Genomic DNA, 25,205 nt, shown 5'->3' with positions numbered 1-25,205 from the left:
TTACCTACTAAAGCTGACTGTTCTTTTGATGTCATTAACCTGACCTCATGGCAAAGTAATCTATAGTCCTTTTGTTGCTTGACGTTTCTAGCTTGAGCTTTCCATTAGTTGCCAGTCATAATAAAGGAGAAATACTGCAATCTTCTCCATGATGGACCTTTTACTGAAACAAAAAGCACATTCAGGTGAATCAAGACTCTGCACTGAAGTATATCTGAGAAACTTTATTTTTCAAAAGCACAAACAAAATTTTTATAACATTATTTCTTCCAATCAGTATTATTCTGACATAGAAAACTATTACCAGCAATGAAATCAAGTTATTTTTAGGTATCTTCCAAACCTTCCAGAAAATTATGTCCATCATTGATTTGTAATTTCCACCTACATAAAAGAAATGTCTTCCTTGCAAAATCAATTCCTTCTCTTCTAGTCAAATAAACGCTGTCCCAACTAAGAGTTAGAATAATCTGCCCTGATTGTGCCCCTGAAAATGGACTAGCATAGCTCATCACCTCATGGAATCAGTAGGAAAGATTCTTTAAAAGGACAGGGAAAAATAAATAACAAAAATTGGTCAGTTCTGAACTTTAACTGCTCTGAGTTAAACTTATTTAAACAATCACAATACAGCAGAAAACTTTGCTTTCTTTACCTCATTTAAAGTTTTCTCATTTTACTTATTCTACCAACTGCAAAGTCCTCAACATTAAAAGATGTTATGTGTTCACACATATCTCTTCTTTCTGCTTGATATGTGCTTACACAGTGCAGTGACTCAGGGATCTTTTTTTGAGTTTTAGAGAACACTTGTGAGATTCTCTTGCTGTTTCCAGAAACGTTCACTGCTTCCACCATTTCTCATGACCTGTCCAATCAGATGTTGAATAGCTAGTATGAGATTTGTATGAACAGCCAATCTTCTTGGCTTGTCTTGATCTATCAGACAGTACTTGGAAGCTATTGTAGCATTATGAAACACTAATTTCATTTTAACCCAAGTGGACCTCAATGTTAATTCATATTTTCTGAGATGCTGTAATTTTGGTGGGCTGAAGATCAGGTTTTTTGGAGACAAACTGCAAGATACTGCATTGTGTTTGTGATCCAAAGCTAATTTTAAGAGTTTCATGTTGTCAGAGCACAAAATACTTCAAGTTATTGGGCTCAGACAAACTCCCATATCAGCTGTTCTCTGATCTGTTAGAATATTGTCCACCTCATGGACAGGTACACTTGCATGCAGATAAAAAAGTCGTATCATCTCTGTAGATCTTCTAACATGAATTCCTTCAAACATTTCTGCAGTTGAATGTTCTCATCTCTGTTCTCTTCTGGCCTTCCCAGAGTAAACTCTGAATGCATCTCCATTTGCATTGACATATGTTGCTGTTGGATAAAAATTACATTATGCACAACGTCTGCATTCAGTGATATTAAAAATTCTGTATATTGTTACAAGCACTCTACTTATTTTGCATATATCTGGGATTAGTACAGGTTACTTACTCTGCTGCAACTGGAATACAAGGATTATATTAATTTCTCTCTCAATCTATAAGTTGTTCTTAGGCAAATTTGCTTAGTTTTTATGAGCCTCAATTTTATTGCTTGGCACTCTCCAGGACATGACTCTGTACCTAGGGTTTATGTCCAAGGCACAGTCTTGCTCTCAGGGGTTATATTTATTTGTTGGATAAAATGGATTATCTCAGCACCATTCTCCACAGTTGTCTTGAATATTTCAGAGTGTCCAAAGCCAATGTATTTGCTACTTCGTGTGTCAGCAATATATGAGATACTGATATGTTCCATATGAATTATTTAATTTATCTTTCCTAGAAGTGCCATCAACAGTCACTTGAATCACAAGATCACAGTGCCATCTGAGTCATTTGTTGCTATCATGCAGACAGTAATTACCCAGATTTGCTGAAGTCTTCCTGTCAAAGGTTTATTAGTGTTTGTAAGAGTTTGGGGACAGAAATCGCTTCTTTCTCTGTCAGTAACATTAAATATAGTTTTTGTGGTAATTATTGATTGTGGTGGGATTTTGTTTATATATGGAGTACAAAGACCCCTCTACATAGCAGTTTACCCAGTTCTAACGTGAAGGGAGACGCAGAATATAAACTGGATGGTGACTGTCTTTATATTCTGCCAGCCCATAGCCACAATGGGTATTATCAGTTCATTTGCTCACAATTACTGGTAAAAATGGGTGAGAAGGACTTTTGCACAGAAGAGGTGGTAAATATACTCTTTAACCAGCTGGGATCAGGATCGATATTGCACCTTTAGCATCAAATTTGGTCAAATTATATTGACCAGAAGTGTCATAGAATTTATTCTGAATCTTGAGAATAAGAGACTTGGCTTCAGGCCAGTTCTGCAGCTCTTGAGCTTTTCTGAGAAGATGACTGCAGTGAAGAAGAGGAGCACAGTCTGCTCTGGGGAGCCATCCCAAGGCTTGTGGAGTGAACTCTAGGTGCAAGTTCAAAACACTTCAATCTTGTAATTAGTCATTTGATTATATAGAATATGCACAACATTTCCCCCATAAATTTGTTTTGAGAAGATAAAATTAAACAAAACAACCCATTCCTCTTGCCTCACAACTCAAATTATGATTCCTGGATTGAGATGATCTGTGGTTTCTGTCAGAGTTTGCAATCACATAGATATATTATTAAAAAAAAAACCCCAAACCACAATATTGGAAGGCGTACATACATCTTTCCCTTGGGAAAGAAAACAGCAGAAGGGAACCCACTGGGAATTGCTAGTTAAATTGCTGAATGTGGTATTAGAAGATATTTTGATATTGCAGTGTAAGTACAATAGTATGGCAGGATAGAGTAAAATTAACAGAAATCCTGCAGAGGCTCTGAACAAATATTTTGAGCACATAGAGCAGAGAAAATCCTCATTACAATTTTCTATTTTAATAGTATTTTCCACCAAAAAAAACACAGTTTGGGCACACCTGTGCTTTCTCCTCATATGTTGCAGAACCAGGTAAGAAGCAATCTTACTGTGCCTTCTAACACACAATTCACTGTGTGGTTTCTCTGGAGTCACACAGATCTAAACTACTGCCTGACTGGCACTTTTTTTCCTGCAACTCACACAATGACAGAGTGCAATAAGAAACATTCAATGTGCAAGCTAAGGAGCTCCGTTAATGACAGTCACAAAAATATTGTAAATATTTAGTCTTTTTTTTGCCAAGTTGACTAAAGATTTGTAATCTGACATGGGATAAGACAGCATCCAAACTTAGAGGGCATCAGCTCTTCCAAAGTAAGCACCTCTGCATATGGCTTTGTCCTGCAGCAGGGACACAGGTGGGTTATATTGCACACATTGTGGAGCTTCCTCCTTCTTGCTGTAAGAATGCGCACATTTACTACAGCATATGCAATGACTCGCAGATCTCCACAAAAAATTCCTCTTGATAACTGGCCTACATGCTTACATGTACAGTATCCCATAACTGACTATTCTTCAGGGACTCAGGGTGATCTCTCCTTAAAATATTGGCTCACTGAGTGTGGATATGCTGAAACACCTTGAGGCACACTAGACATTTTAGTCCCCTGAGGATTTTCTCAATCCTGTCTACTGAGATCATTGTCCCATAACCTCCACAAGTTCTCTGCTCTCTTCTGGCTTCACTACAAGTGTTGCACATACCTTTTCCCCCCCCCCCCTTTTTTTTTTAATTACTTGCTGCTCCAAATGCAATGTTGTACCATTCTGATTGCAAGCAATACCATGCATGTCAATGTAGTGAGAGAAAAAAGCCACACTACCTCGTGGTGAGTCTCATCTGCTAACCATGTTTTGATATTATCTGAAGGATGTGGAACAGGCGTGGTTATAACTTCCAGGCATCTATACCTGCAAGACAGTGATACAGGCACATGACTATTCTTGTCTGCTGGAACAGATCAGACATTAATGCTTTGTAATATATATTCCAATTCCAAGACAGGCATCTACTATTTCTAAAGCCATTAAAAAAAAATTTTTTTTCACTGTAGACACTTTTCTCAACATTTTCCCTGGCTCTTCTTCAGCCTGACTGGTTTCTAACCTGCAAGAGTTTTGAAAGGACTGGATGGGTATATGAAAACCTATGATTTCTACACAAATATTTATTTCCGAGCAAAGTAAGAACTTGTGGCCTGCTACTGTGTCTATAGCTTAACAAATTAGTCCGATGTGTTCTTTCCATAATTAAAAATTGATAACTTCTTCTATACAAATCAGGAGTAATAATTAGTCATTAATTAAAGAATAAGTTTACTTTTAATAGAGGTTTCATTTACATATTGTACCTTCCAAATATAAAGGTATCTTGAGTTATCATCCTATCCTGCACAAGTTTATTTCTCAGTTCAAGAAAGCCTTTGCTGCCATGCCAATAGGAAAGCTATATAGCCAGGCAGAACAGTAGTGGCATAGAGACAGTTGGCAGAATTAACTGTTCGTGGGTCTAGGGCCACTACTATTACTTTGCTCTACTAATAGTATTAATAGCACAGCAAAGGAAATTCCTTCTATCAGCCTGACTTCCCTTTTTTATTTATTTCTTGTAAACTGTCCAGCTTAGAGTGAAAGACTTTTTTCATAACACCCATGGATTATGAAATGAAATTGGACAGCATGACATGCAGTTCATCTTTGGCCTGATTAATATTGGTGGCCTTTAATGCAGAACCTGTGAAAGCATGGGGTAAAGCCACACTGAGGATAGAGGGGCAGCTGTCAGAGTAAGATTAAAAGATGTCATTTATAGTGGCAGAAAGGCATCTGAGAGTGAGAGACTGAATCTGCGGGGGATTGTGGTAGGAGCTGTGAGAGAAGAGTTATAAGTCTCAGTGTCTTACACTAGGTCATAATGCCAATTTGTTACTAGTTGGATATGCGCAATTAACTGCTTCGTGTAAACATAATTTATCTGAGAAGATCTGTGTTTGACTTTTATCCACTGTATGGTCTACCCTCAGCCTGACCCCTCTTCCACCAGAAATTTATACAACCACCCAGAAACGTACAGTACCTTCTACATGCATATATCAGCAGACCTCCAAGAAAAATCAGAGGACAAAACAATGCGAGGCTTAGCAGCAGGATATCTACTGTCTTTTCTTAAAAATAAAAAAGAAAAAAAAAGGAGAGGGAAAAGTAATGTTAAATATATGGGAGAGGCTAGGGTAGTTCATAAATGGTTGAATTACATATGGATACATAAATATTGCATTATTCCTGAACTGTCACAGATTTAAAGAAACATTTCCTGGAAATTCTTTTTAGGGGGAAAGGGCTTCTGACTTCAGCACTGTTCCTTCCTCATTTTAGCCCTTGGCCTTGCTGCTGCCTTTGTCTAGCACTTCCTCTTGCTTCATTCCTCTGCAATAGACTCCATTCCCTCCTTTCCTGGAATTCTTCTCTCATACGCGGGCATGGCCTGTCCTGCCACTGGATACCTCCATAAGTCCTTAATTCCTCTGAATCAAACCCTCTGTCCATCTACTGTTGGTACTTCTGCTCCAGCTGCTCCTGAGTTCCTACTGTTGCTACCTCCCATCTCCACACACCGTGAGTTCCTGCTCCTGCCTCCTCACCACTTCACAGCTGTAACTGATTTAGGACAAAATGAAAATAAAAGCATTTTGTCAAACCAAATATTCTCTTTGATTCAAGAAGCAGCATTTGGTTTCTGTTACACTTGCCTTTTTAACCCTGCTTAGCGTAGTCCTAAAGAAATGGCATCAATACATATTTACACTGTTCAACAAATACTACTGCTCTTTACCTTGCATTTCTTCCTCCAAAATACCCAAAATACCAAAATAACAATGTATTTGTTTGACTCAGAAATGTTCTTCTGGCAAATTTTCTGGCAAAACTATTTAGCTTTAGAACCACAACTAGTTTGGATTGGTTTTAACAAAGTACTTTGAAGAAAAACAGGCAAGGACAGCTCTTAAAATGGTAATAGTCTGAGGCCAGTTAAAGCGTTGTTTTAGGATTAATCTAGGTAAAAATCAAAGAACAAAAGAATGGAACATTCTGAGTTTGAATGCATCTATTTCCACAAGTTTGGCATGAAACAAAGAAAATCTTGTGGGCAGAACTTACCAGAATATGCTTTATCTTCTGTAAAGTACAAAACTACTCTTTATTCACTCTAAGAGGAAAAGGAAGTTATTTTCTGCTTGCTTTCTGAGATGAGGGCTCAGAAAACTTATTCTGAACAACCTCTGGACTGTGTAGTAGATATGTTTTTTGTTTGTGGTAATTGCTCTGCATCATTGTGCTAACCCTGTATCATGCACACACCCAGGAGAAGAGGAAGCTCTGTTCTTATTATCAGCTGAACCACAAAGATGTTTGCTTCTCCTGCTTTCTTGCTTCTTGCGTTTTGGAAAGCAGTAAGAAAATGAAGCACATATATTCTTCTGGGTAGACCATTTCATGGTGGGTTTTTTTCAGATGCAAATGCTTTAAGTTTGACAGAAATAACAGAACTTTCAAACCAAAACAAGTGGCTTGGTTTGCAAAAATGCAGAACACTTCTGAATTACTACTAACTTCAAAGTGATCTATGAATGCTCATCAGCTCTAAAAATTAGACCAATTATTTCAAGTTTCTACACATGAATAAAGCTGATTAAACAATTCTTTTTTTAGCAGAAAGTTTCTCTAGTAAACAGCTCAGTTCAGGTTAAATTGTAAGGTTTTTTTTCAAGGGCATATGCTAATTCCAATGGAGAATTAATGTTTTTCCCATGAGAAAATTAGCAAATTCTTTTCATGTCAAAGGAACATTTCAGAACAAATATTTTAGTTATGTTTTGAATTATGTTATTTCATTTTGATGTTTCAGCTTTTTTTAAATGAAGGCTAAAATGCCTTTTTAAAATGCATTCTTAAAGAAATATTGCACATTTCCTAGATGAAGCAGTGGAATGTCATGGAGAAGCAGACAAAATGGCATGGTCATGCCATGCTTCTTCAAGACTTTCAGTAGAAAGAGATCCTGCACAATCGATACATCTCAAAACAAAAATACTGAATGGACAGTCTTCTTTTTGGGTTACTTGAATAATGTCCATTTATACATGTTCCAATTAGAAGCAGACAGAATAATTTCCACAGAATACAGAATAAAATGGACAGAAAAATTTGTCTGGGCATCAAAGAATGTATTTAAAGAGATTTGCCTGAGCACCTGACCATCCAGTGGAATATCTCCATAGATTGATTTTATAAGAGCCACTGATTCTTCCTGAGTAGGAAGGAGGGAAATGGCTGCACCACATGTGCAGTACACTCCAGGGTAAGTCATCATGCTGCACTGAACACATGCAGATTTTACAGCTTATGCGCCATGGTGGTCTTGCCCATCATAAACTTTTCTGAAGTGGAGGAAACACGCTGTGATCACTGAACCTCAGCAACATCTGTAGAGGAAGCTGGGAAAGCAGCAGTGTTGAAAACAGCTAAAAGAGAGTGACAGATGCTGGGAGCAAGGTTTGGTAGGCTGGAACTGGAATGGGTGACTTTTCAGTTCCATTTCCTTCTTCTGGTGAAAGGCTGGCAGGGAGCAAGTAAATCTATATGCCTCCACCCAGAAAAACTCTTCTGATTTCCCCTATGACTGATGCCAGACAGACAGACCAGGCAGACCCCTCCTAGGCCATGCAGTGGTCCTAAATGCTCTCTGTCTTTACTGAGAAGAAAGGGGAATCTCTAAAGAGGAACTCAAGACTCTTATGGCCTGAAAAATGATTTCCTTCACCACAGTGAGCATGAAGGGCAATTAGGTATATCTCTCTACAGCAATTTCACAAGTGGAATGCTTTTGAATTAAAATGAATGAATTTGGGACAAAAAGGGTTTCAGCAGACTAGTGGGATATAGTGAGGCATCTGATGGAGTAGGCAGCCAATATCCAGAAAGTCTATAACTGAATTTACATTCAATCCATTTCAAAAATAATAATGTCTGGCCTGGCGTTTCCTGTTCTCAGATAAATATGTATTTGAAGCTCAAAGATCAAAAAGACATATTCCAAAATACACAGTCTGTTGCATTAAATAACAATACTTGTTTTGTTTTACTACCAATAATACTGTACTTTTTTTGCACGTCAACACACAGACACAAGCTTCTTTCTATAAATACATAATCACACATTGTACTTCTTGCCCTCTGCCTAATCTGATGTCAGGAAGCTTCTGCATGTGGAGGCATTTTTCTCATCAAGGAAGGAACAAGTTTCCCTTGCAAGCACACCAATGTTAAAATGTCTTCATAGGGGGTGAAGGAAAACTATCGCAAGGCTCTTGGTTACTTTGTGCTGTAGTGAGCTGTGGGGGCCAGAGCACATATGTTTAAATGAGAGCTAAACCGTTTCCTACCTCTGTCAGATAAGAAATTTTTCCACCAGTGTAATGAAAGAAATCTTAGACTTAGTCCTTAAAGACTATGTGGTTTGATGAATGTTATGACTTTTGTGGATTTCTTGGCTTACTAACTGTAGTTGAAAGCATTTTTAGAGATGCTTGGGCTGTCCTTTGCAGGGCAATGCAGCAGGGTGGGGGGATGGTGGTGTTGGGATTTTGTCAGCTGATGGCCATTATTGTTTCCTAAAGGCTGTCAAGAGTCAGGTGTAATTTAACTCAGGAGAACAGCTCTGTAAAGACCAGGGAAGTAGAACTCAGACTAAGGACTCTCCTTCCCTACAGCAGAGCTGTGTAAGCCTCGTGTGTGCCATGGACCCTTAGGTGCTGTTATGACCCAATAACAGCCTGGAGAAGAACAGAAGCAATAATGAAGTAAATATATTGAATGGTAACAATATAACTCATAATAACAGTTATGAAAAGTAAGTACATGATAACTTACCATCGTGAATAAATACTGGTTCACTCCATTCACTCCAGATCTTGTTTGCTATGCAAATCTCTTTTTTTACCCTCACTTGTACTGCACATTTTTTTGCTGGCTTATGAAATGGGTACTTATAGTTCTCTGCAGTGACATTTACAATCTATCAAGAGAGGTTTAGGGGATTATTTTAAATGATTTTCATTGCACTGCAAACAGATATAAACTATAGATGCCAAATACTACTATTTACATCTTTAACCAGTAGGAAGAGATTTTTCAGAACAAGTTCTTATGTCCAGACACAATTTGACTTTTATCTGATGTGTGTTAAAACTCAGAACTGAACATGAAGAGAGACTGGAACTGATAAGGTGGAAACAGTCTAATTTATGGCAGGAAATTAAGAATTTGAAAACACTGATTCCCCTTTCATTTTTTATCACATCAAATATAGGACGAACACGGTAACTGTGGAACTGTAAGTTTCAAGATTTTGATGTGGGTGGTGTGCTATACTTGCTTCTTTGGTAGAATAAAATCTTGCATTTTTCAGCTGAAGGATGTCCACTATTTTTGTGACTATCCTGAAACATCTTTAATTGTGCCTATGAAAAAAACATCACTTCAAAAGATCAAGCCCAAACATGGAGTGGTGGAATTTAAAGCAGAGGGATCTCTAAATCATCCACCACTTTTGAAAACTGAAGCAAACTTCTTTAAATAAACAATGTTAAGAATTTAAGAAGGAATGAAAAAAAAAACAAAAAAACCCTCTTGCTTGTAAAAATGAAAAGTGATGTTGGAAGGTTGCAAAGAAGTAGAAAGTATGAATCTCATAGACAGAGAGGCATGGAATCTTTGCTTCCTTAGTGTCTTTTTCGGTGACTCTTCTCCTCATACTGACTGGTGTGGTGTGGATTTGGCCCTGTGTACCACGGCACTTCTTTCTCTTCCCTTTAAGACTTTCCCAGTTCTGGTGTCTATTGTTATTTTGTGGTGCCCAAAGCACAGTATGAAACTTCAGGTGAAACTCAGCATCTAGACAGGCAAATTAGTCACAACCTACATCTTACATGTGATGTGCTGGTCATATAAACTTGAATAACATTTGACCCTTGCCTAAGAACACAGAATGATTGACTCAGTTTGTGGTTCAGTGTAATCCACAGACCTTTTTTCTTCTGTGTTGACGCCTATATTTTAATTCCTCATTTTGTGTTGACATATTTGACCTGTATTTCCTAATCATAGGATTTTCCTTGTTACTGAATTTCACTTTGTTGATTTCAGAATTAACTAACATTTCAAATCCTAATCTTGTTTCCCATGGTACTTGACAACCTTTCCTAGCTTTCAGACAACACTTCTTTTTCTATAATAAAAAAGTCAATACAGTCTATGTGATACTAATGTACAATTCAAATTTAATTTAGAAGAAAAAAAACATTCAATTTGCTTCAATGCAAGCCTGACTCTGAAAGGTTTCATAAAATGTATTGATTTTTCACTTTTTTACCAGAAAGACAAGTAGGATTATTCATTAAAGACAATGGGATTTCTTTAAAGTTTGTTTGAGATTCAATTTTTGTTTGAGGGATGCCTTGTTTTTATGGAAGTCATACTATACAGACTAAATGTACTAGAAAAGACTGATTACCTTATGATCTGCTATTTTCACTTGATACAAAAAACACTTTTTCCTTGCCGAACCAATAGTAGGTGGAGGTTTCCAGTGAATTTTAATATTTCTGTTTTCAAGGGAAACTGAGACGTTGATTGGTGGGTTCAGCTTCTCTGAAAAATAACCCAGAGAGACCTTCTGTACCTCATGGTCTTTCTCATATTTAAACTGATGTAAAACAAATGAAAGTACATAAGTACTTAAAATACACAGCTGAGTATTTTGTAGCTGGTCACACCCAAATGAAAGGAGACATTCAGTGAGTGACACATTTTCTTTGAAGTTGCTGTTCACTAAGCATCTCAAAATAAAGGGACAGAGTGGGGGGTTTTCACATATCTTCCTAGGAAAGGCAGCAAGAGTGGACAGGACAAGCAGGCTCTGTCTGGAATCAGTGTTGAGGACACCTCGAGTCTGCTACTGGCTCCATTTCATGTAAGACACATGTGTTTTGTCTACCCACAGGCCCAGTGTTATTACTTTGAAAAAAATGGAATTTCATCTCTCACAGAGGGGTTACAGAAGAGCCACTTGGAAAGCCCTCACAGAATCTCAGAAGGGTTTGGGTTGGAAGGGACCTTAAGGACCATCTAGTTCCAAATCCCCTGCCATGGGCAGGGCCACCTCCCACTGGACCAGGTTGCTCAAACCCCCTTACAACCTGTCCTTGAACACTTCCAGGGATGGGGCATCCACAACCCCTCTGAACAACCTGTTGCCCAGAGAACTTGTCTGATTCAATACATGAAGATTTCTGCAGATGTTAAAGAAATATCTCTCTTTCTCTCTCCTGTAAAGGAGCAGGCAAGCACTTGCTATGGAGGAAGTACAGGATTGGAAGCAAGGGGCTTTTGGGTCCCTAGGATTTTAGCCTTGGATTTATATCAGCAAGTCTACAGTTTTTTAGCATGTTAGGGCACTGATCCTCAGTGTGTGCTTGGTACTCAGGCATCCTCAGTCCTTCCCAGCTGCTGCTGCATTGCTGTGAAAGGAAGAACTCCAGCTGGAGTTTTCTGAAAAAGCCCTCACGGCAGAGGCAGAAGTTCACGGCAAATTTCTGCAGACAGGGTCAGCGCGGTCTGGGGATGGCACAGCTGCAGTGTGGCACCAGTGAGAAAAGCCAGGGAGAGGCAGAGGGGGAGTGGAAGCACAACTGGTCCGTGCAGCTGCTGTGCTTGCTCTAGCAGCCTTTGAGGGTGGGGGCACACCATGAGCCATGAAGAGTCATGGGCCATGAGAAGAGTAAGAACCAGGGATTTTTTGTTTAGTGTCTGCAGCACTGTTCCTAGACCATGTGTCCCTTCTGTAAGGATATCAAGAATAGGCAGCTTCTCATCCTTTTGTCGTATGTCAGCTTATAGCCAGCTCTGATTGCAGTGTAAAGCTTTAGGTAAAGCAAACAATTCTAATGTCTTAGAAAATATTAAATGAGATCTAACTCAGAATAAATTTTTAGAGTTTTGAATTATATTTTTGCTATCCCTTGAGCTATAACTGATTCCCAGGTTTCAGGTCTGGAATACGATCAACATGTTAATGACTTAAAAGGCACTTGAATCTGCAATCTTTGCTAAAATTCAGGTGAATTTCTTACCCATGAGATTAATTCAAACTTCCCAGAGAAGTTAGGAAAAGTAATTTTATATGATTATTCAAAACTGTCGATAATTAAAAATAACTGCCAAGATATTTTTAACTTAAAAAATAAATAAAAATGCTACTAATATTAGAGAACATTCATATTCTTAAATTCAGGTTATAAATGAGACTTGTGATTATTTATGCTCTTTTTTTTATCATACTTGCTCAGCACTATAAAAAAACAGGATAGAAAAGAAAACACAAAGAGAAACAAGGGTATAATGATATAAAATATTGTTTTCTCACATTAGCCTATCTTTTCTTTTAATTAAAATTATAGATAAGCAACGTTATTAAATCAGAGAAAAAAAATTAAAAGCCTTCAGCCATAATCCATTTTATTTAATCTTTGTGTAACATTCACACTGAGATGGATGCCTAAATAGTTAGAGTTAATATTATGACTTTGTCATGCCTATTTCCTTTTTTGCTTTCCATGAAGTAACCAATTAATGAACTTTTCATAATAGACAATAATAGACAATAATTACCTATTGTCTGAGGTGTGAAAGCTTTGCAATAAGACACTCCTCTTGAACTATTTCTCAAATTTCTTACAGTTATATTTAAATTTATTTTCCTTGATGGTTGGAAATGCATTTTTTTCATGTAGCATCCGATATTTTTCTTCCATGCATTTTTTATATACTGGTGGCATGCAAAAACTTTTCCTGCATGTCTGTGAGAAGGAAATATAATTTTTTTAAAAAAAGTCTTAGGTCCAAAATCATGGTTTCATACTTATTTTGCTAGACATCCTTACCTGTATGAGGTAAAGATCTGGATATCTTCAGGAGCTTCTGCTTTGATGTGCCAGATGCAATTGAAAAAAGAAATGTTGTATATGATGCACGAAAGATTCTGAATGTAGACTGGAACAAAGAAATGTAAAAGGAAAGAGTCATGTTTATTTTACATTGATTTCCTAATAACAGCATGATGGTTGCCTTTACAAACCCATTATATAGGCTTATTTCTAGAAGCATGAAGAAGTCCTATGTGAGAAAAAATAGGTCTTTTTGCTTTTTAGACAGTGAAAACTGGGAAGCACATCTGCTACTACCACAAGAGCCTTACTAACCCACTTAAATTAAAAGCTCTGCTCTTTTAAGATTTGCTGAAATCATGTGATACAGAAGGCAATCTTCATGAGAAATGAGTTGCTAGGGAAAATGGAAAGAGTGTTTGGGTCATACTGACATCTTGCTCAGCAGAGCTGGAGTTTTCTGAATCTGGACACATCTAAAAAAGGAAATAATTCTGCAATATCTCAAGGTATTATGAACCGTATTCTTAACATATCTGTACAAAAAAATAGTAGCAGAAGATAATAATCAAATTTCAGAAATTCTCCAAGTAAGGCAGGCCATTATCATAAATGCTTGGACGTCTTAACAACAAGTAGGAAATAGCTGACCTGGAGGTGCCTCGTAAGTAAATTCTGTCCAGTCACTCTCCTTAATTATGTCTTCTGTTTCTTTTGCAAAAAGTTGCGTCTTAACTTTAGCATTAAAACCAGAATGTAACTTAAGATGTATTATCTTTTCCTTCTCCTGCAGTCTTTCCTAAAAGGAGGAAGAAGAAATTCGATGAAGGTAGGCAGTTCTAAGTATTGGAAGGGAAATTATGCAAATTCATCTACTGAATGATGCAGTATATTATTTCACTTTGAACTGTATGCAACCTCTGAAGAACTTACTTTCCTTTCCTTAGTGGTATTGAAGAACTTGTAAATCAAAATATACTTCACAGTGTATTTCTTGGTTTCTTCTTTTGTCAGGTTATTGTTCCAGGACAAAATAACTCTTGAATCATTCTTGGTCATCCACAGAACATTACGTAGCCCAAGTGCATCTGCAATTACAATGGTATTGCACAAAGAAAGAGAGGATCCTCCACTGTGTACACAAAGGAATTGTCTATCAGCGAGGCTTGCATGCCCAGTAGCTCTACCAGGACCACTGTTCTTGCGTGGAGCAGGAATTTCTGAGCTTTGTGGAATATGATTTTCAGCAGTGAGAATCTTTCTGCTCTTTGCAGCTCTCAAAATTAACTGATTCACTTTTGCCTGTCTTGGACACCTCTCCTACTGCAGGTCTCTGTTTCTCTCTATGGGCTGTAGAAAATGCCTTGACAAGTTCAGATTAGACATCTGGGATGGTTAACACAGGATGAACTGTTACGTAATACTTTACTTACCCTTTATGTCTTGTTGTCCACTTGCCAGAATAGTGGAAAACAGTGCCTCATGCTGGAAAAAGCTTAATATCAGCAGAACAGGAATGACTGTAACACGTGCCATAGCAAATGCTTTGGGCCACAGGTCTGAAGAAACTGAGACTCTTTAGTTCCAAGTTTGGTTGAAAAAACAGTTAGAGCATGACATTTTCATTTTTCATCTGTAAAATATTAGGAAAGGGTCACATAGATGCTTAAAAATGTCTAAAATACAAAAAGTAAATATGAAATGACATATGTTTGACAGGTCTTGTTGATTGGTGCCTGCTATTCCCAGGATGTTTGCATTCAAGGCCACTCTTTAACTGGGTGCCGGGGCCAGAGAGGACGTGTGCCGTAGTGCACTGGTTTTGAGTGACAGCACAGCTTTGATTGCAAGCCAAGACCACAGATACAACACTACTGACACTGAAAGCAGTTTAGGTAGGGCCCACCTGACATAACCATCACTAGATACAAGCCCAGTAGCTCTACTTGTGTGTGTTATCCAGCCTCTTGTGACTGTACAGAGCTGTCATTTCTAGACTGTGATTTGTTTTATCTGGTTTAGGAGCATATGAGCTGTAAGAAGAGATGAATCCTGCCATTTGAAAAAGTGAGTATCAGCAAGAGTATTTCAGGTGTTTGCTAAATTTGGAATACAGTGAGCAAACAGATTCAGACTGATCAAACCTGGTTTTAGCAAGACAACATTGCTGTTTCTCTGAAGGGTGAGTATTCATCCAAAGGTTGCTTTAATGTAAAACAACATTTGAGACCTCCTGTGTTCATATGCCCCCGTCTTCAGAGACTTTCACTCACTAACTGATTTATCTTGGCTCTGATTTTCTTCACTTTTGAATTCCCAGACATATTGATTCCAGGGATCAACACCTGGAATCATATCAAAATGTTCGCAATACCTTGGCTGATAAGGGGCATTGGTCATGCAGAGGAAAATGTGGGAATGTTCAGCACATAAAAAAAATCTGCAGTGAGGTTTCCTGGAAAAAAAGAAACACACTTAAAAATACATACATATACAGATTTTATAATGCTATTTTGTCACAATGCAGTGAAAAAGAGACCACTTAATGAATGCTGTCATCGTTTATGAAATGCTGTGAAAAAATCATAGCAAAAAATGTAAGGCAGAGGTTTCCCCATCTGGGTCATTCTGGAGTGATCTCAGTTGTAGCACCAGCAGCAGCTGTAGTATGAAAGTCACACTATGCACATGGCCAGTGAAAAAAAGAGTAAATTCTCCTGCTTGATGTGCCCAGGTAAGAAGCCAATTCTAATTCTCTGGAGAGGGAATAGTATGGTGTGTGGCAAGAGAAAAAGTCAGGGAAAATATAAAATAAAAACAAGGAGATTTTGATGGTTTACTATTAAACATGTAGTGGCTCATCCCTCTCCATGGAATGGTGCAATCAAAAACAGTCCTAGGAACATGTAAGTATTTAAATTAGCAGAAAGGGAAAAATGAGGATGGAAAACACTAAGCCAGTTAAAATGTTTGTGGCTAATATTAACATGACCTTTTTTTGAAAACACAAGTCAAAAGGGGATGTGGAACAGGAAAAGGAACAAAATAAATCTTACAGTAGCAACAACTTTTGATGTTAGAAACAAAAATGGACATAATCTGTGCAGCAATATAAATGCATTTAGGTGGAGAGAGGACAAACAGGGGCAGACAAGGAAGATTTTTAAATCTTAGGAAAAAGCCAACCAACCTGAATCAGAGAAAGACATGTCAGGTGAGACCAGTGCTGTTTCCCTGAGGTGAATTGCTCCTAGGAGTACCTTTTGTACAGGACTGAGAGGCACTTCTCCACTCAGTGTGCAATGAACTCGTGCACCTTCTCCCACTGATGCTGTGATGGTGGCCACTGTGAGAAGGCTGCAAGTAGGACCAGGCAAATGCATTCAAAGCAGGTACATGGAAAGCTACCAAAAAGTATTAGAGATGGATGCACAAGCTCACATCCCTAATTCAGGAGCTGTAGGTCCTGGGGGACTGCTTAGAGAATGGGCTGCAGGAGGTGACCAGAGTTGTGGATTATTTCTGAGTAACGTCTCCTGTCGTCACTGCTGCAGGAGAAACAGCAGAAGGACAGCTGGGCTGACCCCAAAGGGTATTTATTATATTTATATACAATTAATTAGTCCACAGAAAACAGTGAAGTGAAAGCACTGCAGCATAATTGCACCCAAAGTGACCTGGAGGGGACCAAAAGCTGTCCATACATAAAAAGCTCTTGATTCACAACTTGTCAAAGAACACATATTTTCATTTATGCCAGCATAGATGAGCTGAAAGACAGAACATTTCTTCTCAGACATGTGCAGACAGGACTTTGCGTTCCTCATTCTGTGCTACAAAGAGCTTTGAGCATGGTGCTGAAATTCAGTCAATGATGTGCAAAATAAAATTCATTGCCTGACATATTTTTTCTGATAAGGCTCTCTGGTTCTTTTGTCTCTGAGAAAATGCACACTAGCCAAATATACTTGCAGACAGTCCAGTTAATCTAGTAGGATAGAAATTATCTCAACAGTCTAAATCATCTGAAAAATAACCATAAAGAAATAAAAATACCAAAAAAACCCCAAGTTCTTTCCAAGTAGAGTCCTGTCAAAAATGGGGTTTTCTTAAAAAATTATTTTAAAAACCCAACATATTTTACTACTTTTTTTTTTTTTTAATCACATTTCTTTCATTTCTGAGCTTCAACTACAGCCAATACCTGTTAGTTGGTGCCCAGTAATGTCTGGTTTACAGTAGTGGGTTGTTGGAGTAAGAGAAAGGGAAGGGAAGGGAACTGAGGGGAGCTGCCAGCCCATCCACCACTGCAGCTGCGGACATTGTTTGTAGAAAGCCCACCTGGTGAATTTGGGAAGTAGGCAGTCAGAGAGAGAAAAAATGAAAATAGCTAAAACAAGTTTTGAAAAACTTAAGAGCTGTTAGTTCAAGTGGCAGGAAAATAAACTGTTTAATTTTAAATCCACACCATACATGTGTTAGAATAAAGCTATTTTTGAAAATTTTCTGGGTCTGACTATTACATCCTCCTAAATGCAAAAGTTAATTTCTTAAGAAATAGTTTTTCTAGGCGTATATTTTCTTCGGAAAAAAAAAAGTAAAATTGTCAAAAAAGAAAATTCCAAGTGGTCTTGAAAATTATATTGTGCCTAATTTGGAAAGTAAATTCAACCATTAAACAAAGAAATCTTTTATTCATTGTTCCAATGCACACTCTTAGATAAAGGGAATCACTGGGACTGTTTGTCTGATTAAGACTACCTAAAACTTACACTTCACTTAAAGTTGTTGAGTCATACTTTTCAACACTCCTCAACCCCCATCCCATATTTGATAGTAGACAATGTAGAAATTGATCACTGAATGATGAAATAAACAATATAGGTCAAATAAATTTTAAATCTCTTGGTAGCTGAAGAGTCAGTGAAAGAGGAGTACCACTTACATTCTTTTTTTCAAAACTTACCTTAATTTTAATGCTTGTTAAACCCTGGGTACCTATGCATCGTTTGGGCTGAGAAGCAGGACAGATCAGCACTGGAGAATGTCTTGATTTCGGACTACAATAAGAAATTGATTCAAAAGACTTCCCTTTTCACAAAGCACTCCCTCAGAAAAGCCAGGGCCACTTCCCACTGAGGGGCTGAAGCACACCTCTGAATAGCAAACACTGACTGAACCTTACCCAAGGTCTTTGAAATACCTCTAAGGAGACACATCTCTGCATAACTAACTCAGAAGTCAGAGCTGTTACTATTTTTCCTTTTTGTATATGGAAGAAAAAGGTTTCAAAACTTTTGACTTATTTTAATAAGCTTTTATCTTTTAAGAAGAAGTCAGATTAAAGAAGAAATTCAAGTGTGACTATGAAATTAAAATCCAAGAAAGATCCTACCCTACTTGCCATTCTCCTGGTTTTTAGTGGTTAATATGCATCTTTCAGTGTGCACCAAATTGAAAAAAAAAAAAAAGTCATAGAACTAATAAGGAAAAAGAAGAAATAAATCTTGAATTTTGAACAGGTAGGACTGTCTGTTTAACTCTTCAGATCTGAAGGTTTGCCCAGCCTAGTCTCTGAAATTGTCCTTTTGATTGGTTTCCTTTGTAAATTATGTTAATTTGCAGTTATCGCAAATGCAATTGCAAGACATACTGACAACTTATGAATGTCATTCTGAGGGGAGTTGACTGACTTGATAATAAGTGGGTTTGAAACCAACCACTTTATTCATACACACTGATCTTTTGCATTCCAATTTTCAACTGGATTTGGAGGGGCAATAATGGATAAAAATTGTTCTTTTTTTTATTTTTCTGGTAATGTGGCTTGGAACAGCTATGCCTCATTGTTCACATGAAAAAGTTTATTCACTAAGAATCTGACCCCAGGTTTTGGTGCAAAAATGAACTTAAAGTGTCAAGAATGCATTCTATATTGCCTTTTCAAAAATTGCCATATTTGGACAAAACATTTCACAATCCCTTCTATAAAGGACTGAAGAGATCAAGGAATATAGTTTTTATCATTTGCTAGCTGATATGATCCTTTCCAGAGCATAGAAACTGGCTCTTCTGCTTTGCTTTCCCCCATCTTTAGATACCAGACACATAGCAGAGAAATGCTGAAAAAGGAAGGATCCCATAAAACCCCCTTGCTTTGATGGCTTATTCAGTGAAGTGGTAGAAACGTTAAGATCTTCACTCTCATCCCAGGCAGAGACTGTTACAGTTATGTATGGAAATAGATTTATTCTGCTGCTTTGTCTTTTGGGTGCCTCTTTCTTTCAATAAAATATTTTTGACAGTGATTACTCTAACTGACTTACATCTAGATTTTCCTGATACATAGATTTAATAAGCTAATCTTGATCTTAGATTAGAAAAGGGTATATTTAGGTCCATGTGTTTTTTTGTTTGTTTGGGTTTTTTTTTTTTTTATTAAAGTTAAATAATAGAGTTATTCAAGGTAGGGCTAAACCAACAACATTTATCTCAAATACTTGAGTCCAATTGCTTCCTTGTTCTGGTGTTAACCAGACATGATCTGGTGGGGATGTCCAAAACCCACACTTTTCTAATGATGAACTAAGATAAAGGAAGGTAAATGCTTCTGGAGAATTTTGACTATATTTAGAAGTATGTTGTATTTAAGTGATATAGGGTGACTTGGAATCTCAAATCCAGTGGTAATAGTGGCAAACCTGACCACAAGCTGAGTACTTAATTTTCAAAATGTAGAAAACTTCATTTCCCCTTGTATCTTTTTTTTATTAGAAAAACGTAAATTTTGTCTGGTTAAGTGTGGTCTGTCCGTTGAATCGATGGTAGTACCTCAACAACTGCAGTATGTTTCTTCCTCTTTTCTTACAACATAACTCACTGCTACTGCTGACTTCAGAGAAAAGAAATTTACTTTACATATATTTTCTGGAGTTCTCTTAAAATTTTAAATAATTAAGGATTTTTATTTTAATTTTTAAATTTTCATATGTTGTTAACTTGTTCAGAAAAGCAGGAATGGTAGGAATTCAACTTTTTTTTCCATCCATTCCTCTCACACGGAGTTGCATAATAGTTTCAGTCCATCAAAGTGATTGATTGGAACCTCGTGTGGATTTGGGCTGATGGGAACAGCCCAATGTAATGATGTAATTAAAAATATCCATAAAACCAGTGCACTCTGCAGTTACTTCACCAGGGTTCAGGTGCCTGTGGAAAGGAATGACTGCTCCCTCTCCATAAAGCCTGTGCTCTGAGCAGTGTTTAGTACTTGACAGCCATTTTTTTCTCAGTCCTCTGAACCCTGTGTGGAGCCAGTTCCAGTGAAGTCCCATGCCTGTGGCTAAAGGACAAGGTCTTTCCCTTCTCGAAGTCCCTGCAGTCTAGTTTGTTGTGTCAACACAGCTAGTGTTTGCAATCATGTGCTGGGGATATTTGGGGTACTCTTTTGTTCCACCTCTGTTTATGCCAAGAGAGGAAGAAGGGAAAATCTCATCTTTTGCTCTGTACTGAAGTGAAAATGAAGTTTCAGAAACCTGGGCTGTTAATGAAGTGTTTCACTGCAAAGGAGTAGTGAGGAGGCTTGAAGGATAGCAGTAAGATAAAGGGAGTGTCCTGAAAGTGATACGTGCTTGTTAGCAGAAAGGAATTTTGAAATCACAGCTTTCTACTTGCAGTGACTAAATTGCCACCATCTGGGTCTCTTAGTTCTGTTTTAAGGCTGATCTCGTTTCTGTTCCATATAATACGGATGGCAGTTGTGCATGCAGCCTTCTACTCTGCATCTGCAATATCAAAATGTAACATTTCTTTTGTCATGGATTACTTTTGTAACACTTTTCAAACTATGTGTATGTGCATATACCACCACAAGGCTTGAGAAAGGCACTTCTTTGTTTTCTGAAAATTATCAGCTGCAACAAATAGCCATCTGTTGACAATGAAAGTCAACTTTAGATACAATGCCTCTGTTTCAGTTCCTCTCAAATCCTACAGGCAGAGATTTATGAGATAGCAATGTGCAGGTTTGGGTACACTGTGGGGCATGGTGACTCTGCATCAGTGGTGAGAAAGAGTCCTATAAAGGGGTGCAATACTATGTAGGCATGCTTAGACTCAGCTAATCAAGAGGAATCAGTGAAAGATTTCAATTATAAATATAGTGCTGTTAGTGTTGTGATTACAAAACCATTAGACTAAATCAGACCCATTTAACACCTCCCTTAGGATATGCACTGCATTTAATGGGAGAGGTGGGGGAGGGCAAGAATACATAAAACCGGATCCCTAATCTTTCCTGAGTGAAAAACAGAGAGTTTATACAAATTTTCTAAATCACACCAGATATATCTGAAATAGCTAATTGCTACTATTCTGTCATTTCCATTTTAAATTTAATGAACTACATAAAAAACTCCTCCTAACACTGGTCAGAAGCTGATGTCCCATTATGCACACAAATTCCCTCTGGGGTGATGGTCAGACTACTGATGCATCACAATAGTGGTGATTACAAGAAGTCTAAGAGACTAGGGCTTGAAAGAATGAGTTATCTTTTATCATTAAAATATCAGCTGTGCATCCTGAATATTTCTAGGAAGAGATCCTTCTGTATTATTTCAAGGGAACTGGTAAAACATAGCCTAATACAGAGAAAATTCCAAAGCACTTCAGAGCGTATATATCGTCACGTGATTATTAATTTATGCAATTATTCCTGATCAGATATTCAAGTGCTGACAGCAGTATAGTTAATGTATATACTTTATCAGCTACAGACTTGTGGAACCAAATAGGAGACTAGCAAAGCATGTTGGGCTCACCTTTATTTATGCTTAGCTCTTGGAGTCAGTTTGAATCATTTGATGGCTGTTGTGCTGCAAACAGCAGCTCTGCATGGGCAGATGTGTGGGATGTGCCTGTTTCTATATGAGTACTAACAAAAGCTGCATAGTTCAAGGAGGCAGAGACCTCAACGCCTCCTCTTTAATTCTGTTTATAACTCAGCTTTCCAAGTTACCACAGTTAAACTGAGCCACTAAGCCACCATATCAGTCTGTAGAGCATCTTCCCACGAGACCTGTACTCCCAGGACTTTCACTACCTGGAGCGCAGTGCATACGATCAGACAATGAACAAGAGACAGGCCTTGCTGGGAGGACTGGGCAGCTGGGAAAGACTTAAGACAGATGGCTCATGTTTCTTCTTGGTCACAAGTCTGGGAATGGAATTAATCCTCCATTTGGATTCCTGCAATCTAGGACTGGTATTCTGACTGAAAACCAGTGTCTACTAGGAGGCACTTGTGCAGGTTCCTGTTACAGCTAATGGAGATCCAGCTAAAGTAATGAGTCAACTAAAAAGAGAGAGAAGACAGAAGGGGAGAGGGGACACTCACCCCACCTTCAGATAGACCCATATAATAGATCTCATAAATCACACTGTAAACTGCTTTAATTAATTCTCTGCTCACAAAAATGAACTTCGGACCCCTAAAATATTTAGAAATGTAATCTCTGCTCTCCCCCTGTTAGGATAAAACCTTTAAAACCAAGCAGGTTTAAAAAAACAAGGGACTCTAAATAAGAAACATTTTCTCCACTCAACTCCCATCATGGAGCATTGTTAAATTACCTCCATGCTGCTTCTATACAGTTCATATAAGATTGTCCTTCAGCATAGTTTATTCTATTTTCCTTTCCTGTTGGTATGCAGAAAACATTTCAAGTGCTCAAAAACAATCCTTAAAGCATTTTTAAACTTCAGGTCATAATTTTCATAATGCCACCATGAAGAACTAGGAAGGACTGGCACCTGCAAAGCATCTATTGATTTACAAATAGTTTTATTAAAAATCTGCTTCCTATCTAGATTTTGGATATTAAATAAGGAGTCTTCTAGTACTACTATGGGGTGCTTGTGGCTTAACCAAGTATGACAACATATATGTGCAGATGACATTCTCCTTGGAAGCAAGTATGTCAGTGGAACTGAATATGGAGAGGAAAAAAGTCTATCTGCCTGCTATAGCCATCGTTTTAGGAAAAATTTTCTTACCCTTGTGGCACTCCTCCCTACCAAACTCTATCTGCCCAAGAGCACAGTAGTGAAGAGCAGCATTTAACACTGAGTTGAAAGAAAACTTACTCTCAGCCGAACAGTCTGGTGATATAAAATTCATTAGAGACAGGCAGAGGGAAAATGTCCATCCATCTGCCAAGTGAAAATAAATAAACTACTTGTTTGTGGAACAGCTTTTGCTCGCTGTTTCAAAACATGTCAGCTTCTTTACAACTGAGCCATCTAAGAAAATAATTCCTCTTGGTCACTTCACCCAGAGAGATATTCAGAAACTCATTCTGTATTAGAGAAAGATATATTTCTAGGCACTCTGCTCATCAGCCTTAATTATTGTTCAACATTGATAATTGTGTTTGTTCAAACTTCTATCTTCTTATTACTAGCCTGGAGCTCGTTAATACAAATTCTTCCATTGAGGTCTTATGGTCTGTCAGCCTCTGTTCAGGGTCAATACCCTAAGAAAGCCCACTGAAAGGCAGTTGTGAGAGACTGGAATTTTAAAATGGTTAATGACTCAAAATAATTGGCCGTTTGCAAAAGCTGCAGGTGCTTTACTGACCATGCTCAAAGTAATCATGCAGGTTCAGAGGGGGTGCACACTCACCACCAGAGGCTACAAGCTGGGATTTGAGCCAGATAAGGGAAGAGGTGTAAAGGAAGCAGATCATATGAGGTGGGATAGTGCTTTTAATATGTCTTGTGTCCTCCCTTACACAAATGACTCAGGAGTGAAAACTCCCTTCCAGGGAAGAACTGGGACATTCAGATGTGGCCTGAAGTTATTCATCCCTTCTGATGGGCCATAATTGGCTCAACTATGGCAGAGTGAGAGGAAGCTGTAGTATCTTAGAATGTGTCATAAACCATCAAAGACCCCTCACTGCCCCTTGAGCCACAGTCTTGCAGTGTAAGACTCCCAGCCCCATGGGAGGTATCTCGGCATTCCCACCAAACCTGAGCGTATATAAATCCATCTGTGTTTTGTGGGTTTCCCCCGTTCCCAATGGATCAAGACTGTGACCATCACTTTGACCAGCTGGCATCAAATATATAGAAATTGCAATGATCAAGTCTTGTTTCAGGAGCCACGGGTGATGATATCTTTCTACCCTTATCCTTTCTTTCTTTTCCTTCATACATTTTCTTAAGTGAATTTTTATGCTTTTATATTACTATGGATAACAACCAAGATCTGCTTTCCATTGCAACCAAGTTGTTCTAAAATAAACCCTACATACATGTATATATAAACACCTATCATTCAGTGTTGTTTCACTCTAATCTGCCCCAAGAGATCTATTAACAAGAACCTGGGTTACCCTCACCTTCTGTGGTGGGTCTTAACAACAAAGAGCTTTGAAACAACTATATTCTCACCCAAAAGGCTGACCTTTCTACAGACACTGTTGTTTGTCATCATTAAAAAAAAATCAGGAAATCTTTTGACAAAATCCTAAAATGTTAGATAGTTAATAAATCTGTTTTATTCTAAATTTTAGAAAGGTTAGTAATAAGAGCCATCTGAAACCTGCACCTTTGCTTGAAAATAATTTGAGTGCAGAGTGGGGGTTATTTTTCAGTATCCCAGTGGAGGGTACTTGATTTTTCTGACTAAAATATAATTTTTTGCTTGAGGATTAATAGAAAACAATGAATGTGGAGGAGAAGTTGGGTTTAAATCTGTCAGACAGAGGAGAACTGCTCCAGCACAGAGGTAGGAGGGAGGGTTCCTGCCTCTGGAAACTTGAGAGAAGTGAGTGAATTTTCCTGACATTTTAAAAAGTAATGTTGTTAGAACTTACCTTTGGCAGAGGTTCACAGCAGTTGCAGTCCATCCATGAGTCACTCCTTCAGCACCACAGGAAGGACTCATGCTTTTCTGATGGAGATGAGAGGATACAGCCCTCTATGATGTTATTTCAACTGTGAAGCTTATATCATTCCCCATTTAGTTTTCTGGGGAGTCCCAGTGAGACATACTCCTCATTCTGAGGTGATTTCTCAAAACTCTAGCTTCTACTGTGGATCAAGCTTGCCTTAACATTTTCAAATCCTTTCCTGCACTCTGTCCAACGTTACTTCCCTTTTCCCATAGATCAGCTTACTCACCTCCTTGTGCACAATCAGATC

General features: G+C 38.0%; 1 protein-coding gene and 1 long non-coding RNA gene across 3 annotated transcripts; both read right to left on the bottom strand.

The window, feature by feature from the left end:
• Positions 1 to 16,275, bottom strand: LOC116440005 (interleukin-5 receptor subunit alpha-like). Of its 2 annotated transcripts, none has more exons than XM_032100215.1 (12): positions 16,186 to 16,275; positions 15,370 to 15,450; positions 14,429 to 14,628; positions 13,929 to 14,083; positions 13,647 to 13,794; positions 12,993 to 13,101; positions 12,721 to 12,908; positions 10,565 to 10,701; positions 8,923 to 9,067; positions 5,069 to 5,156; positions 3,816 to 3,903; positions 1 to 163 (listed from the first exon to the last, which is right to left on the bottom strand). In XM_032100215.1, the coding sequence occupies exons 3-12, from the start codon at positions 14,529 to 14,531 to the stop codon at positions 161 to 163; spliced, it is 1,164 nt and encodes a 387-aa protein (XP_031956106.1). In that variant the 5' UTR covers positions 14,532 to 14,628; positions 15,370 to 15,450; positions 16,186 to 16,275; the 3' UTR covers positions 1 to 160. The 2 variants fall into 2 exon arrangements, with proteins under 2 accessions (XP_031956106.1, XP_031956105.1); XM_032100214.1 differs by lacking the exon at positions 1 to 163 and adding an exon at positions 304 to 1,389.
• LOC116440006 lies at positions 16,269 to 24,966 on the bottom strand. Its single transcript, XR_004238365.1, has 3 exons — positions 24,878 to 24,966; positions 17,962 to 18,055; positions 16,269 to 16,352 (listed from the first exon to the last, which is right to left on the bottom strand). It is a non-coding gene; the product is annotated as an uncharacterized LOC116440006 (long non-coding RNA).
• Positions 24,967 to 25,205: the final 239 nt, after the last annotated feature.

The sequence above is a fragment of the Corvus moneduloides genome, chromosome 2, assembly GCF_009650955.1.
Source record: "Corvus moneduloides isolate bCorMon1 chromosome 2, bCorMon1.pri, whole genome shotgun sequence".
Lineage (NCBI taxonomy): Eukaryota > Metazoa > Chordata > Aves > Passeriformes > Corvidae > Corvus > Corvus moneduloides.
Note: the sequence above shows the minus strand (reverse complement) of the source record. Positions and strands in the feature narration are given on the sequence as shown.

Bases quoted from the DNA above. Each gene is read 5' to 3' on its own strand.
- LOC116440005 (XM_032100214.1), bottom strand. From the start codon at position 14,531: ATGGCACGTGTTACAGTCATTCCTGTTCTGCTGATATTAAGCTTTTTC. The intron at 13,102-13,646 runs GTCAGCTATTTC...TCTTTGTTCCAG, and splicing joins TACTTACGAGGCACCTCCAG to TCTACATTCAGAATCTTTCG. The intron at 10,702-12,720 runs GTAATTATTGTC...GTTATTTTTCAG, and splicing joins TTTCACACCTCAGACAATAG to AGAAGCTGAACCCACCAATC.